At 39.8% G+C, this 18,037-nt stretch overlaps 1 protein-coding gene across 2 annotated transcripts in view; it reads right to left on the bottom strand.

The window, feature by feature from the left end:
* The window catches only part of eif3ea (eukaryotic translation initiation factor 3, subunit E, a), a 53,221-nt gene that overhangs the window by 27,360 nt on the left and 7,824 nt on the right, over nucleotides 1-18,037 (bottom strand). The window contains exons 6-10 of one of the 2 annotated variants that reach the window (XM_022216305.2): nucleotides 17,394-17,459; nucleotides 8,279-8,404; nucleotides 7,805-7,929; nucleotides 4,925-5,051; nucleotides 3,805-3,906 (exon numbers count right to left, since the gene is read on the bottom strand). In XM_022216305.2, the coding sequence (XP_022071997.1) occupies nucleotides 3,805-3,906; nucleotides 4,925-5,051; nucleotides 7,805-7,929; nucleotides 8,279-8,404; nucleotides 17,394-17,459 (546 nt within the window). The remainder of the gene's footprint in view (nucleotides 1-3,804; nucleotides 3,907-4,924; nucleotides 5,052-7,804; nucleotides 7,930-8,278; nucleotides 8,405-17,393; nucleotides 17,460-18,037) is intronic. The other variant, XM_022216306.2, reaches the window with a different exon arrangement.

Genomic DNA, 18,037 nt, shown 5'->3' with positions numbered 1-18,037 from the left:
GATAGCAGCGGAAGGGCTCTTCCCTGTCTGGAAGATTATTACAGAGCTGCACAGCTACGCTTTCTGGGTTGTTTGGTGTGACCCGGAATATGATGCAAATGGAAGAGTTAGAACAAACTTTATATGTGACCTCTCCCATCCATTTTGGGGGATATAACTCTCTTGAAAAATATATAAAGTTTGACAAAATAAACAACTGGATTACAACCCACTAAACATATGGTATAAAATCCTTAAAACTCTAAATTTGAAAGAAATGCACGATTATTACGCTGGGTCGCATATGATACGGAATTCACACTGGCCAAACTAGATAACAGGTTTGTACATTGGACACCATGGGTATTACCTCCTATTGCAACCTTTCTAGTGATAGTGTTTTGGTTTCCTTTGAGTATCTCAAAAAAGAGTATAATATGAGAAACAGGATCTCTTCAGATATTTCCGATTGACAGATTATTTTAATAAAGCATCAAAACTATTGGGGAAGAAGGAATGAACCTGATAGAATATTTATCAGTGCCTATAAAGGAAACTTGAGTAAAAAAACTGACCTCCAGATTTACTCGGCTTTGCAGAAAAACAGAGATCTCTCTACAATGTATATTAAATCAAGGTGGGAGAAGAAGCAAACATACAGTTGACTGAAGGTGATTGTTAAATATTTCCGGACATTATCCACTACCTCTAGCTCAGATCTATGGAGAATTTACCTGAAAAATATTCTAAGATTCTTTATAACTCCCAGAATCAAAAGTTTACAGGCCAACAATCCAGCTCTTGACAATGTAGAGAGGGTGTGGTACATGTCGGCTGGCCCTTTTCACATATTCTGGGAATGTCCCGTAATCTCATCATACTGGAGGACGTAGGAGCAGCATTTGGATCAATAATCAACCTGCGGTCTGATTTCAGTTTTAGTGTTACATATTTAGGAACATACCAATTGAATAATAAAAAGATAGGTACCTACTACAAATATTACTGGCAAGCAGCAAAAAGGCAATAACCAGGAAATGGCTAAACACTGAGGGTCCGACAATTTTAGACTGGATAGGAATAGTTGAAGAAATTCACAATATGGAAATGCTAACATTCTCCCTGAGATACAATACTGAAAAAGGTGACCGATATTGGAAGAAATGGTGGGACTATATAAAGGAGAGGTGATCTTTCTACTGAATGTATACTTTGTGTGGGAGTCTGTACATTTTATTTTTATGAACCGGGACACTGGAACTCTGCCATGGCCATGAGTGTTTCCCTTCTGTATGAACATATGTTTCCTAACTTCTATGTATTAAGGTGACTATTGGGACTGCACGGAGAAAGATATTTTGTATTATTTTGGATTAGAAATACCCCTGGACCTGACTATCAGCTTGATATTGATAGCCAGATACTATACTTTTGTAACAAATGACCCTGTCTGATGTACCTGTTTTATATGTTTATTTGATATGTTACACTGTCTTGTTTTTGTTCATATGAAAATCCCAATAAAAGAAAGTGTCAAAAAAAAATACTACACAAAAAATAAAGCACAGGTGTTTATGATTACACTTGAGGTAGTAGATTCCTAAGGATTTGTTCAAACCTTCAAATTTTTGTCAAAAACACTAAGATGTTAATTGTTGATGGCTTAAGAGCTGATCTTTGGCAAGTGACTACATTGCCACCCGTGCTAAACACTCTTCAGATGGAGAGCCTGGAGTGGGAATGCACAGGTATTTTCTAGCCAATCTGCTGATGTTTGGAAAATTGACTTGGTGAATCTTCCAGTCATTGTCCAATTAATGCAGTGTTAAACTTAGGTAGGGTTCTGTCGTTGGCTCGACCACATGTCTGTGGTGATGCAAAGTATTCCACCGTAGATATATTTCTTTCTACGTCACCGTGGCACTCTGCATACAATGTGGGCAATGCCATTTGGGAAAAATGTTTATTTCCGGGAAGGCTTGTATCCAGGAGTTTTGAGGCATTCTGGTGAAAGCCCACTCTTTCTACAGATTGAATGGGCATCATGTCCTTCACCAAGCAGCAAGTCACTGCATTTGTTAAGTCTGCCCAACGCTTACTACTCTTCTCATAAGGCATACTTCTGCTAAAAGCTCCTACAACTGTTTTTTGAACCTGAGTTGTGTCTGGTTTTTGGCCTCAGCATTTCGCATCGCAGTAACGTATCCTCTCGCAACTTCAAGCTTCATCGTACTCGGCCGAGTGCTTTTGCTTCAAATGCTGAAAAAGTTCCGGCTGTTTCCTCCCTTGGCAGTGAGACTTCGCTTGCATATTTTGCAAATAACTGTCTTCTGCTGTAATCCGAAGGTATAACCAATCATTCCAGACAATAGATTTCGCTCCTTTTTTGATCTCTAATTCCTCCTAACTGTGCCACTCTCTCCTCCATGCACACATGCTTCTTTCCCATGCTGTAGTGTAAAAACAAACATCCACAGTGCGCATGCGAGTTCCACCAAAGTTCATATTGCGGGATTTCAGTTTCTACCGGTGGAGACAACTCACACCGGTATAACCGTGAACGGTATATATCACCCAGCCCTACTGGCCAATACTTTTCACGTGGCTTACTTCTCTCCTTTGTTACCTACATGTTGAAGATTGAAATCAATTCCCAAAGATTTGTATCCATTTTTCTCTTTTAGATGGTCAAATTCTTGAAAATAAACAGAATTTGCTTTTCCTTTTTTTTGCGATATTACAAAAGTTTACTGTAATTTCATTTAACAAAGATATCGAAAATGTTTATAGTGAGAGGTGTTTTAAATATTTAGTCTAAAATCAGATAAACTTGGTGAATAAAACACTATTTATACAGAGGTTTAGACATGGCATGGCCTGTGAAAGTAAAACAAATAATACAAATTCAGCCGCAGCAAACAGGGTCACATCTCTACAATTATGGTCAGTTTTCATTCTTGCCCAAGTGCCTTCTGTTTCAAGCAGAATTTTTTGCAAAACAACCATGTATGTTCTCCGAGTGAAGTTTTTAAAGAACACGGGGTATACTGGCCTTGTTTTTAAAGACTTTGAAACAAGATGAAATTCTGACAAATTCACAGGATTTTTTTTACATAGAAATAAACAAAATGATGAAATCAAATTGCAAAATGTTTACAATGTTAATTCCATTGGACGGTTAGTTCATTTGAGGCCAGTTTCACCGATCAAATCATAACACACTATCTGTAGTGTGTTCAGCTTTGTAGTCAATTCACAAAGAGGATTTTTACAGCACATTATTCATTCTATTTTCACATTAAGAACTACAGTTAAATTTAACCTTATACACCAAAATTGAAGTAAATGCTCTAAATAGAGGTGCTATGACAGATCTCCTTTTAAAAACAAGTCTCTACATGCCTCTGTGGTGACTTTTGCTTGTAAAGCTTTTACTGTTAACTACAAGCCTGATGGGTCAATTACAGACCATAGTAAAATCTGACTGAAGCTTGAGTCATATGGTGTCCTAGGAGACCTCTATATCTGACAGTGGGATATAAGGTACAAACTATCACTGTTCTGTCTGCACTTAACCCACACAGAACTTCAGCAAATAAAACTGCTGTGTAAACAGGCAGAAGGTCAGACAGAGATCACATGATTACCAACCATGTTTACTACGATGCTCTGTGTGAAAGTTCAGCAGTCTGACATACAAATCAGAGATCCTTTGAACACCTCTGTAATGTCACAGAAACTCATTTTAAACCAACACCAACTGCTTGTATCAGGAGAAAAAAGGCTAAAATGAATGTTATTGACCTTACTGAAGTAATTACTCACCGACTCACACTCCCTGAGTTTCTTCTGAGCACTGTCAAAATCAAAGTTCACGTAGAGGCACTCCACAAACTCTGTGATTGGATCCTTGTAGGTGTAGGATTCCTGAAGAAATAAAATGATCCATTCATACCAATAACATCTACATGTTCATGTAGCTCAGTTACTTGTTCTTATTTCATTAAATAAGTCAAGGCTTGCATTAATGTGCCAATAAGGTTGACATATATGTAGATATGAAGGAAAATTAAATGTGAGTCATGATTTAACATGATAGCTATAATAATCAAATAGCGCTTTTTCAAATCCATCAGAAACATCTGCATGCAAATTTTCATAGATAAAAACAAAATAAATCTATTTTTTTTGCTGACAATGACAATATAGTCAAAATGACCACCTGCTGGGCACAAACACAATAATTTACAAGAGCTTAAATGACAACATGTTCTGTAGGGCTGCACCTAACGACGCGTCGACGATGCAGTGCAGACGTCCGCGTTTAGATACAGCTGTATAGTAAACGCTGACATCCATGTTTACGATAGAACGCGGACATCCGCGCTGCAGTGTGCATACATAATACATGCACGATGCCGCGCCGACGTTCGTCCGTGTTCCGTGCTCCGGTCGGAAGGTGATTTCTGTTGCATTGCGCGCTCACTTCCGCTTTTGATGACGTATCGTGCTCAGACGACTCGTCGACGCGTCGTTAGGTGCAGCCCTAATGTTCTGAAATCGGAACAGTTCTAAATCATGCCAGGAGAATGACTCCTAACCTGACCTGAGGCCAAAGAGCAGAGTACTAAGCACATCTTTTAGCAATTATCAACATAACAAATGGTGCTCAGTTCTCTAAGGTAGCTATTGTCACTGTTGGAGAGAGCATAGGTACATTACAGTCGGTCACTTCACTGCCATTCATCAGAAGTAATGGGTTCAAGGCTTCTCCAGTGGTACTAAAGCTTTAATATACATCTCCTGTCCTGAAAGAATGTGTTATAAATGCTATTGGGATACATGGTCAGTTACTCTTCCTTTAAAGCCTGTATGGCCAATAAGCAATGACCCAATAAGTATGTGCACTTTGTAAACACCACTGGTTGAAGAAGAAAAGTCTTACCTGCTGTATGACCTTCACCAAATCCTTCAAAACCTGCCGACGCTTACGGACATCCTTGTTTGTAATGACCGCTGTGGTTAGGTAACGCAAGATGTGGGGACAAATAGTCTGGATAGCATTGAGGTATCTGGAATGAGGGAGGATGAAAGCAATCACTTATCACACCAATCTAAGCAAAGACATGATCTTTACAAGGACACATAATATAACACTTTGGCTGCTTATCAGGCTCCTGGCATTTTGAACAGAGTAAAAGCCTTTAGAGCTAAACAGACAAATGTCCTAACAGGACCTTCTTTGCTGCACATGAGCTTTCATTAGTGTCCTATGAGAGGGGGGAAGAAAAGGAAACCCTGGCAAGAAGATATAGCTCAGTGAGCAGGGACCAGCCCAGTAGCTGAAACTCAATCCATGAGGGACTGATGCTTCAACCACAGGTCAACTTGCTAAGGGCTGAACACTAGAGACACAATGTGGTTACAGGCTGATTCTTATCCCACACCAATTCCAGAGATGGTTATCTGTAAAAATGTGTAACATAAGGTCAGCACATAAACACCACTTTGTTTGTCAAGATGGTAATTAATTGGCATAACCTGTATGTCCAAAAACCCTTGCTGGTTTCTAAATGTCTATCTTTCAACTTCCCCGTCCACTCAGTGCCTCTCTGACCAAATTAAATGTGAAAAAAGGAAGTGGAGTGGGCCCCTTCAGGTCTCTTATAGCTATGACCAGAGGAACACATGGTGTTCAGAGGAACAGTGCTGACAACAGTTTAATTAGCTGAATCGATTAAAGGGACAGGAGACCTGTGGCAGTTGTGATGTTGAGTCTGAAAATGGCAGTGGGCTATTTAACAAAGCGATCGTCGGCCTGGTTTTAGGAAAGCTCCCTCCCTCTCTTTGTAGTTGTTTGACTCCCATGGAAGACCGCAGGGCTCCATGCTGTGTTCCTGATTAACTTACACCTACTCACTCTCCTGGGGCTCCAATAACAGCAATCTTGCATGAGTCACTGCACCATATCTTTCTTGGGGCATTCACTCTATCCCACTTAAGGGACTTCATCTTTTCTCTTTTTTTTGGAGTTTTGAGTCAACAAACACCACTGAAGATGCTACTCAGGCATGCAGCCAAGAAATCAAGTATGAGTTTAAATTTCCATTTTTCAAAGGGGCTGTGGGAGAACACACAGGAGAGACAAGGAAACAAGGTTCCATTTCACAGCTTGTCGGGAGAAGAAAATCATGTCGAACAACTGAATGAGAGATTTTGATAATTAATTTGCTTGGCATGTACTATTGCAGTTGGATTTGTCCATTTTGCACCTGTCATACTTCGTTTGGGAGTATTATATCTCTTTAAGTCTGTGCAGTGTGTCAGTAGTCCACAAACAGGGCTTTGGACCAACATCTGCTGACTGCAGGGGTAAAGAAGGTCAAATGTGGAGCTGAAGGCCAGCCACTGGTCACCGACTTCAGCCAAAGGAAGTACTGGTCAAGAGATGGGAAACAAGAGCCAAACCAAGCCTCAGTGGGGGAAAACATGAGGTTCCTACACTGTGAAACTGCAAAGCACACAAAACTACCTCAGTTTGTCCAAACAGATGGTTGGGTGAGCTTTTCATGAGTAATTATTGGGCAGGCCTCCTTAATCATCCACAATAAATTAAAAACTGAGTAAAATTCAGAGAACCCGACATTTGAGTGTGCTGTGTTGTGGTTGCCCGTCATACTGTCTGTGGAGCCCAATCATCTGTAGAATTATACAAGCCTGCAATCAGACCAGGGGGAGGGGGCTAAGACATCAAAATAGGTGGTGTGCAAATTTTAACACAGTGTATAAAGTTTCCGATCTGGGATACACATGGCCTGATTCTCAACTTGGAGAGTAAACAGACCACACAAAAACACACACTTCTGAAACCACTTTGCAAATACCAGAGGGGTTCGTGGAGAAGCCCACCACACAAAAATCTGCTATAAAGCTAAATGTTTGCTGTAAGTCAAGTTTATGCTATAAAATGACTCAAACATTATTTTAAAACAACTGTTTTACAAAGCCAAACCACACTTCTATATGCACATTAGACAACACACACAACACCACAGTACTATTATATTAGATATCTATTGTACTAAATGTGCTAAAATAAAGAAAGGTGACTTGACCAAAATATTGTCAGGAACAGACATTCTCATAATAGGCGATTCAATGTTGCTATATAGTACATCAGAAGTGTAACATGACAGATTCTGGCGGAATTTCTAGAGCAATACTAAATCACTACATGCGCCTTTTAGTTTATGTTAGACAGTCAACAGGAAAAGGTTCAACCAAGCTACAGAAATGTGCCTTTCCTGTTGCTATTGTTTAGTAGAAATGTATCTTATCTTTACACCTGGAGGTGGGTGATCTGACATTCTTTTATTATGTCATTAAAAACAACAGCGCTATAGAAACTTTCCTACTCCACATGAACTCAAAAAATTAGTTGTGACACAATTAGGATGACATTCACAAGTTGCATTTTGGAGGTGCAACTTAACAGTATTTGGTAAACAGAAACTAAAAATACAAGATGGAAAATACCCATGGCCAGACCAACATCCTGAAAGAAGCGTCAAAGTCACAAGATATAAATTGTCATAACAAGATGCAGAGATTAGTTGATCACAAGTTCATCTAAATCTACAGGGAGAAATGTAAATCAAATTGTAGCCTGTGATTTTACCCAAAAAGAATGTTATATGATCTCCTGGCCCCATCATTTACTCTATATACAACAACTTCCTGCTATTCACTCAACAGTTTTCAATTTTTTGGATGTAAATGAACGAGTGAAATTAGGAAACTGAAATATATATATATAGTAACTTACTGTGGCTGATACAGAAAGAGCTCAATAATATTGTCTCTGCCCTTCGGGTGGTTGAAGAACACAAAAAGAGACCAGTGAATGAGCCATGTCCTTTGCTGGAGCGACTGGAGAGGAGAGCTAACAGACTGCACAGGACCAAGACAGAAATCCAGTTGAACAGGAGGAAAAAAGGTGTAAAAAAAAAAAAAAAAAGGCCAAAAAAAGACAGTGAAAACATACATTTAATGATATGAGTAACTCTTTAGTAAGACACATGAAAAAATAAATCATGTGTGCTTTCCTTGTGACTTGCAAACGATCAAATAGCAAAAAACAACTTCATACTCAATTCCAAGTTCTTAAGTAGTCAGATGAGTCTGTGTGGTAAGAAATAAAATGCCACAGCAGAGCTATACTGCAAGTGAAATGTCAATATGGGAGTCTATGTAAGAGAATCTAAATGCGGTATCAAATTCTGAGAAGTAGGGCATTTACGTTGTTATCGATAGTCTCTCTCAGGCGGGTGAGGTCCTCCATGGCTGCCTCCCAGTTCTGCATCAGGATCTCAGAGGCCAGCTTCCCCCACAGTGAGTTCAGGGCATTCCGGTCTGTAGACGGGACCTTGGGAAAAGATGACACGGTACACTTGTTGAAATCCAATGAATCATTCCCACACACAAAACAAGTGTTTTTCCACATTATTTGACAGACTAAATAATAAGAGTGTTGTTATATTGGTTGGCAGACTGTTTACCATGTGCATTCATACACAGTGTGCCAGGGCTTGTCACTATTTGCTTGGCTTCAGTGGCACCGCTGCATGGTGCAGTGATTTCTCTCATTTCTAATGGATAAGTAGATAAAATCATGTCATGCTAAGGGAACAGAGCTTGACAGACTAGAGAAATGAATTATGAAAGACTGCTTAAGTTTTTAGAAAGCCAAATTTGCTGCACTTTTAGGTAAATTATCACAGTAAGTAAGGACATGTTTGGAGCATCTGTCACTCATGTTTTCTGGGCAATTTACTTGAACCAAAACATTCTGCTTCCAGTGGAGTTTACTTGACTGGAAAAGGTCTCAAATCAAAAGGCATTCCAGCAAGGATGAACTAATATTCAATATCTGTATTGTAGATCAATAAGAGAAACCTGATAATATGGGTCCACAAAGTTACACAAAAGACAAAACAATGGTCAAAAATGATGAAGCAGAGGCCCATAAAATCTAACTCCTAATGTCCAATTCATGTGCATTTGAGATGCTGTAGAGACATATTTAATAGTATTAAAAAGACTGTTTTATCGCCAAAAACAAATACAGAAATTCAAGAAGAGAAGTTCCCACTTACAATTCACATATAAAAAAGCAAAAAAATGCACAATGAACTACAATTACAGGGAAAAAGTAGCCACAGCTGGGGCAGAAACACTTTGCATCTCATAAAGTTGAGGCACAGACACACTACCTCGACCTACAACAGATTACTCAGGATCTACTTGTTACTAAGTATAAAACAGTTCTTTAGAAAATCTAAGTGAAATGTAGTAAAAGGCACATAGTTGTCAATAATATGAAACACATACACACACACCCAAAACACAGGCACTACTCAGCTTCTCAAAACTATTAGATTTTAGTTGCTTTTCTTTAGTTCATTGTGAACAGGTTATCTTTAGACTGTTTTAAGAAAGAAAACCATTCTGGTCAGCAAATGATTGACATCTGACTTTATATATTTTGTTCAGCCAAATCAGCTGAATGATTTCACATACTCAATGCAATTACTGATGACTGAAACCTCAGTCCTAGAGAGAAGACTAAATGTCCTAAGCTAGCTGTCAAGCACCTAAAACATGACATGAACTAACCTCCCAAATGGCTGTGCCCAGTATATACATTAAAATTGAGTACCCAAGTGAAATTTGCATGGTTAACTTTTTTTTTTTGTATTAAGTATAACTCACATCAGACAAGACAATGATAATTGTAATCCTCTACATCATACATCCACAACCTTCTGCAGCTCAGCACAAGTCTGTCATTATCACAAGATAATTAGTTTGAAATATGAACTGACACTAACAAGTCACATCATTGTGAGGATAATTACTCTCAAATATGTTGCAGGCTACTGTGTCTGATTTCCAGAACAGGCTAAAACAAACAGAAGAATCAGGTAATGAAACACAGGTTGAGAATGCCTCTGAACTTCAGCCATACAATCACTCTGTAGTGGACATTGGACAACACCCTAGGACTCATGGGAAACTCTGCACCACAGTAGTTCTTGATAACACCCAACACCAGACACAGTGACATGAGTCAAGCAGGAAGTCAGGGTGGGTGTCTGCTGAGCATCCAGAGAAACCTAGATGCTAACCGCACACCTATATACAACATTGGACAGCCGCTAAAGGCGAGTGAGACATGACAGATGTACAAGTAAAGGAAACACTAAATAAAGAACAGGTTTCCACAGGAACCCCACAAATTGGTAAGATTTTTCCAATATAAACAGTTTCTTTTTTGCTTAGCAAAGACCTGCTATAGTGTGCTAACATTTTAACAAACTGCTGTAATATGAGACAATGGCAGGTAATGGCAAAATATTTGAAAAATCTCTTGTGGTATTCCCCCAAAGGAGCAAACAGTAAGACAGTGTGTCCATCCATCCAGTCAGAGCAGCAAAGCCTTTGATCACAAAGCAAGACTGACATCTATAATGAATGATTTTTTTTAAGTACAGAAGTCCTAAGACAGCTCAGTATTGTAACTCAGAGAAGAAACTGGCTACACTGCAGGTATAAAGTTCAGCGTTTCATCTGTTGAAGTGTTTTGTTTGCTATTTTTTTCTCTCTTGGAAATCCCTGCCTGCCACGTTTGGCTGACCTCCAGGTCATTATGGCAGCTTTCTACACACATACACACACACAGTCTGGCTTTCACTAGTGGCCACGCTAGAAAAGTTTCAATACCTGGGTTTTTCCAGCAGTTACCTTAAATTTCCATTGGTTTGTGAAATGGGCACATTTTCGCTGACTGACCAGCAACAATAAATTTACTGTGCTGGGGATCCGTCGGGATACTCAATCTTTATTCTTAACATTCAATCCCTGCATTAAGTGATGATATGAATAAGTTGCTCTTTTCGGGCTAGGCCACACTGTAACAAGACCTGAGGCATGGATTTTGCAAGGCTGGCTTCCTTCGTTTAATTGACTGGGTTTCCCACGTTAAATGACTTTATGGAGCCTCACCTCTCACATACGGGGGAGGGAGAAACAGACAAGGGGCCTGTGAGGATGGGAGGTCCACAGAAACACTAATGAAATCCATTTCTACCTTTCCCTCTTCTAAAAAGCCTTTTGCATTGTCAATAGTAAGCAACAGATATCTAGTTACAGAGGCTGATCTGGCTGGGACTTAAAATGAGGGCTCTAACAGTTTGAGGGGTAAAAAGAAAAAAGAAACTCTCTGCTGGACTTCGAACAACATACCTCACTTAGAGCAATTCTGGTCTATTTAGACTGAGTTGCAAAGCCGTAAACATCAGTTTTTGGAACACTGGGACATATCCTTTGCAAGCTTTTGAAAGCTTTCCTTTAATACTTCTTTTTCAGATGGAGTGGATGCAGAAAACTTGGACGAATTACTTGTCATCTTGTCTCGGATGTGTCTTTTCCTCCTCCTGATTTGAGCAGATCCCTAAAATACCATCAAATGAAGTGCCCAACTGCTTTGCGTTAAGAGGGTTGTTTGTAGGGAAAAGGGTTCATCATTGCTCAAAGTCGCTGCCAAGTTTTTCAAGAGGGGACACTGCAGCATGATGAATGTTTATGGCTACCCAGAGTCAGTGACATCCGAAAGACAAGAGGCAAGACAGTGCAGTATCAAATGCCAATTAGAATAGGAACAAAAGATGGTCTTACTGTTTTTCATTCTAATGAATAGACAAAATGTTGATCTTATTCTTGCCCATTCTTCCAGGGCTGGCTTTGGCATGGACAACTTTACCACAAAGTTAAATGCTGAACCAAAGACAAACAAAAGCTAGAGGACAAGTGAGTGACACTTGGAAACCACCGACTATGCAGGCTGGTTCCACTGGTCATTACAGGCTATTCAGTTGAGTTAAACTTACAAACACTTGATGTAAGATAACAATAAAGAAGTCACAATAGAAATAAATTTCTGGTGGAAATTTGGACTTATTCCAAATGGAGGAGTTATCCAAGTCAACAGAGGATTTGCTACAAGCTTGAAAATGCCCTTCATATCATCTCAGAGGAGGCGGTAAGTTACGCCACCACAAATCGCACTGGACATAAGTCTCATCGTCACTGTGCAGGTCACACCATTCAGCAGTTTCATATTACATTACAGCCCTCTGACTGTGTTAGTTTGTTTCTATAAGGGGGTGGGAAAACTGAGCAAATCAGATCATATATTGAACTTTATTTAGAATCATGGTAAACAATTTAAATCACAATTTTTTGCCACAGATTTGGTGGAACTCGTGATTAGTTGTGCAAATGGGTACCTGGATACAAAGTCTGTCATTTCAATTAAAGGCTAAAGGCCCAGTTGACGAATCTCTGCATCCTGTTTCTAATATTATTCTGAAAATTGTGAACAGAAGTGGTACAGTCATCGCAACTCTTTGTCTATCGTGCTGCTGTCTGTTTACAAAGAAAGGTGCCAGATCGCTGTTGCAGCGCTACATCATCGAGCTGTCTCTCCAGTCAATCTTTTGTCCTGCTGACGGACTTCCACTCTACCAAAGAGGACTGAAGCTGGCGACCACCATCAGCTATCTCATTGATAGATCTTATTCAAGCAGGAACATCAGGGGCTGAAAAATGAAGTCAACGCAAAGTGCCAAAAAAAATTCTACTAAATACTGTGGAGGAAGAACAGCAACAGTACAGGCTTAGAGCAGAGATATTTTTGCTTGGACCAGGGCTCCATGGGGACTAAATGGTCGCATTTTGCAACTAAAATTTCAGACAGTGCGAGTAAATTTTTCATCTACTCGCGACCAGTAAATTTGCAGATTTTAAAAAATTATTATTGAATATTTTTTGTTGCTGGCAAATTTCTACTCCACACTTCAGCCTAGTAGCTGACAGTACTGCGCAAATGAGCTGGTTTGCCAACTGACATTAACTCCAAAAGAAGAAGAAAGGAGACGAACACCAAGGAAGAAGGCGGCGGGCCAATGTGTGTCAGAGTGGGGGGCGAATGACGGTGAACCTGTTTCACAAAGCCTTTATTTATGTTCAGCCTTATTTTGAACACAAATTCACCTTTCTGTCCTTCACTCCTTTCTTCAGGAAACACCGTAAGAGCTGGTCTCCATTCCAGCTAGGTGCTTCTAAGTTTATACACATCCTTTGCAGGGTTTCCTCCAGGATTTTTTTAAACTGTGGGGGAGGTCGGCCCAAGTGGAAGACGGGGGGGTGACGACGACGACAAATTTTGAAATGTGAAATTATGACTATTTCAAACTGAATGTTTTTCTAAATACATTATTTATTATCAGGTTTCCAGTACATTAATTGAAAATAGTAACTGAAAAGACTATCTTGCAGTAACAACAAACACAACGACAAATTAAAGCAGCATCTAGAAGAGGCGTCAATCTGCCAGTGCCACAGAGCTTGTGCCTTTGCTTTATCCTAGTGCTGTGGCAACAACAGTAAACAAAGAGGCAAAAAGTAAAAGGCTGTAGCAAAACTATATACAACTGTGCCCTTCTGTCTCCTGAATAACACATAACGACTCAGGATTTTTTCTGCAGCCTAATCCATCTATATTTCGTTTTCATTGGTTTGAAAAAAACTGTATCAAATACAACCTAGTTTAGGTACCTTTCTTTCACCCTTTTCTCTCCCTCCACGTCGGACTGTTGTCTCTACTCTCTTCGCATTTCGCGCAGCAGTTAGACAGGCAGGCACTGCTGCCAACTCCTCAGTAAGGAAAGTCGCTATTGGCTGTCCTAAAAGTCGCTAGAAGGCGCATATTTCCCACTTTGCATGTAATTGTAATCAACGTTGTAGGAGAGAGGAATAACGTTGTGGAAGAGACCAAAAAGTGAGTATAAAACACCCAAAATATGTTTTTTCACTAGAGGCTAAATGCTGTGGTTTATTTTGGCATGACAGTGAAGAAACATTTTCGTTTATATGGCTCCGTAAGTCTGGATGGGATCTGTAGTGACTTTGCGCATGCGCGATTCATCTGCCGTCTGGCCGCGGAGTGATGTAGGTCTCCCCCTCCCCCTGCAGGGTTACTGGACTGACAGCCTGTGCTCTGGGAGGGGGAGAAGCTCACAGCAGCACCTGCTGCTTGTTGAAAACAGTAACTGCAGAATGAGCTGAGTTTTCCTATCAGAGTCTCCAAAACGGCAGAAAAAGTCGCTAGATTTGTCGCTAGTCGCTTTTGACAAAAAAAAGTTGCTAGGAGCTTTGAAAAGTCGCTAGATTTAGCGAGAAAGTCGCTAAGTTGGCAACACTGCAGCCAGGTGCCAGGCAGTGACTCCGGTGTTCCGGTGATGGTTTTTCAAAATAATTCAAAATAAGGGTAGGGTATTTGCAGCGTAGCTTCACATTTCACGAAAAACACCACGTTTTGTACCGACATCACATTTAATACAATAATCGTCATTAATATAAACATAAAACAACATAAAAGCAAGGTAAAAAAAAAACATTATTCTGAAGGTGTGGCGGCATTTATTTTGCCGTGGTGGTGCGCCACAATCAATTACATGTAGAGGAAACCCTGCTTTGCTAGACAGCAACAGTGTGGAACAATTTTCCTTCATCTTTATGTGAATTTTCAGACTTTTCCGCAGCGTCGTCGTCACATCAAGAAACCGCCTCTTAGATAAATACTCCCTGTGCCACTGGAACGGTGACAAAATAAAAGCCCGTACCATTAAAATAAGCCTTCAAAATAAAAGCCTGGAGGGAATGGTGATTTTAACACTAGCAAAACAAAGGCTTGCCACAATTGATCAACAGACCTTTACAAGGGTAATTTACACATGATTCGGTAAAAATACATAATGTGCACATGCCTGTGCTCAGCACAAGGTCATTTTTTATTAAAGCTTTAATCTGTCGGAAATTATACGTCAACTGAGCAGCCTTGGCGGAGTACTGCACTCTGAGTGCTTTTCTTATGTTGTGTCAACTGCTGCACAATGAAATGTGAACTGAAAACATATTTTCTGCATTTACTGTTCAAATATTTATCAGCAATACAGTAAAAATGAGAGGAAATGTGAATATTTACTTTGCAAGACGATTTCAGTATGCACCCCTAAATTTTCTGCTTGCACTCCTAAAATTTTAAGTTAGGGGCCACTGTGCTCCTCGGAGAAAAAGTTAGTCTGGAGCCCTGGCTTGGACTGATGACTAGGGAAACTTTACATCCAAAAAAATGCCACATGATCCAGCGAGACAAATCCATGAAGGACATAATTTGTCTAAACAGAAATTTCCAAGTCTGAAACATGAAGCCAATGCAGAAGTTTCAAAAACTGCAGTTCCTCAAATGGCCACTTGAGATTGGTTCCAACAGTGAGTCAATCTCAATAAAGTGCTATGAAAAAATGTCCAATGATACAGCACAAATTTAGCTCATTTTCCCATTCATGAAAATTGCATGGGGGGGGTGTCAATGATTATACATCTCACCTTCCTCAACTGCATTAAAGTTTAAAGCTTTGCATAACTAAGGATGTGGCCACTTTGAGAAACAGTTGGTGCCATCATAGGACAGTTAATAGCCCAGAGACATTTCTGTATCCAGCCTCAGCTCCACCTCTTTGTAATTTTTTTGGAATAGTCAAGTTATAGAAGGAATAAGGCATTGCCAAGATGGCGAGGGCCGGTGCCACAATACTGAGCTTCAAGAATCTGCTCTTTAGGAAACCTATAACTGACATCTCAAAGGGTTCGTCCAACTCTATGTTCAGTCTATGACTTGAAGACATGCTTGTTCTGCTCTGCAGCTACAGCCAGAACATTCTGCCCAATCTGTAGAAAATAGTGGTCTGGTTGCACCACACCAGAATTCTGCTATAGGAGAAAAAAACGCTCTGGCTTGAGGGGCTCTTGCTTGCATTTGTTGAAACCTGAGGGGCTCTTGCTTGCATTTGTTGAAACCAATCACAGTCATTCAGTGGGTTTACATGGGACCTGTTCTTTCATTAGGAATTAAAGTTAATTCCGCTTGAAAATCTCCTTGTAAACACTTAATTCCGAATTTAAAAATTCATTCCAAATAAATTTCATTCCGAATGAACTACCTGGTTTATTTCGATGTTAATTCCGAAAAAACTAATTCCTGTGTATGTTCGATTCATGTATACAGTTAATTCATCTTCAGTTAATTCTGGTCATTCTCCACATGCTTGGCTCCTCACGTAGCGACGACGTAGCGTCATTCTGTGCGTGCTTGGCTCCTCATGTAGCGATGACGTAGCGACGTACACATTCTGCGACCTTTGTCGAGTTGCTGTTTCAAAACGACAATAAAAACCAAAATCAAGTCTGCCTGTATAGCTCAATCGGTTAAGTGGGTGAACCATGTACAGGGGCTGGTCCTTGACGCAGTGGCCCAGGTTCAATTTCTGCTTGCGGCCTTTTGCTGCATGTTGTCCCCCTACTCTTCTCCCCCGTTTCCTGTCAGTCTCTCAATTCAACTATCAAATAAAGCCAAAAAAATAACTTTAAACAAAAAAAGAAAAGCGTGCTTCTTAGTTGTTCCTCACCGTTGTTGGGGAAAAGAAATGCCGTAGCAAATGGAGTTTGTTGTCTTTTGGTAAACAGGGACACGTCACGTCCACTCCGTTTAATCAGAATCCTTTCCAACGCCCAAGCATTACAGCGGAATTAAGTAAGGGGAAAAAAACATGCGGTCCATGTAAACCGTAATTCGGAATTAATATTTCCATGTAGACACAGATGTGTCTCATATTTGGGGGTTATATTATGGAATGGACTGAGTGATGAGTTGAAAGTGTGTAATTCTCTGTTGAGTTTCAAAAAAGCCCTGAAAGGCAAAATAAAAAAGGAGTATAATGTAAAATGACTGATATGTTAGACGACTAAGAAGACTAATTTAGAGCAAAATCTTGTTTTGTATTTCTTTTTGTTTTTTATGTCTTGTATTACTGATATGCTGGGTGATTATATGGATTGTACAGGATAGGCAAAATAAGCCTCAGCTTATGCCTATGCCTTTTTTGGTTACAGAACTTGTAAAAACTGTTATTTTGTGTGTGTGTGTGTGTGTGTATTTTGGGGGGGTTTGTTTGTTGTTTTCTTTTTCATCTTTTTTTTCTTTTTGTGAGGAGGGGAGGATGAAGGAGAGAGAGAAAAAAAGAAAAAAAAATTCCTGTAAGAATGTATTATATATTTTTTGTTAACTGAACACACAAAATGAAATTATTGTAAGTTGTTGTCGTTGTTTCCCATCATAAATAAAATGGTAACACACAGACAACAGCAGAAGGACAAAGCAGACTCAAATGAACCAGTGGCTTTAACCTGCATCCTACATTTGATGAGTCAGACTAACTTGTAGCAAATCTCACCGATTGCAGCCCAGGGAGAGGAATTTGGAGTCCATCCATGGGACAAGCATCACAATGCAGAGGCAGCTTATTGAGGAGGTAATGAAACATGAGACAAAATGAGACTTTCAAAATAAAATACTTAAACAGCACTCTGTATGGCGTCATCTTTAGAAGTCCGCTGAAAAGCCGATCATATGGCAAAAAATTAGGATCACCCATGATTCAAGATACTCAGTTCTGCCACCATTTTCTGAAGATACTAGTAGTTACTAAAGATTATAAAATTAATAGATGCCACACTTTGTTGTTCCTGCTTTTGTGTTTCCTTTTATTCACTCTCATTGAGATCCACAGTCACTGACTCAACTCTCCTCACAGTATCACCATCTCATTAATTCAAATTTAGTGTCTGGCATGCTGTTGAAAGCTTTAGGCCTCTTCAGAGACAGCAGTTGCTGTAGGTGACTTGCATCAAGGCCATTCTCTAACTCATTCATCTTTCACTCATTTCTGAGGGCAAAAAGATAATCTACAAATGCAAGAAACCAGGCACACAAGCCTTTTTGTTTATAGAGGAAATATGGAGTGTGCATGTCTACTAAAGACTGCCAGCGCTCTCTGTGAACTGCAATTTTCATCCTCTGGCAGACAGACTGGTATTA

The sequence above is a fragment of the Acanthochromis polyacanthus genome, chromosome 12, assembly GCF_021347895.1.
Source record: "Acanthochromis polyacanthus isolate Apoly-LR-REF ecotype Palm Island chromosome 12, KAUST_Apoly_ChrSc, whole genome shotgun sequence".
Lineage (NCBI taxonomy): Eukaryota > Metazoa > Chordata > Actinopteri > Pomacentridae > Acanthochromis > Acanthochromis polyacanthus.
This window is presented reverse-complemented; position numbering and strand designations above follow the sequence as displayed.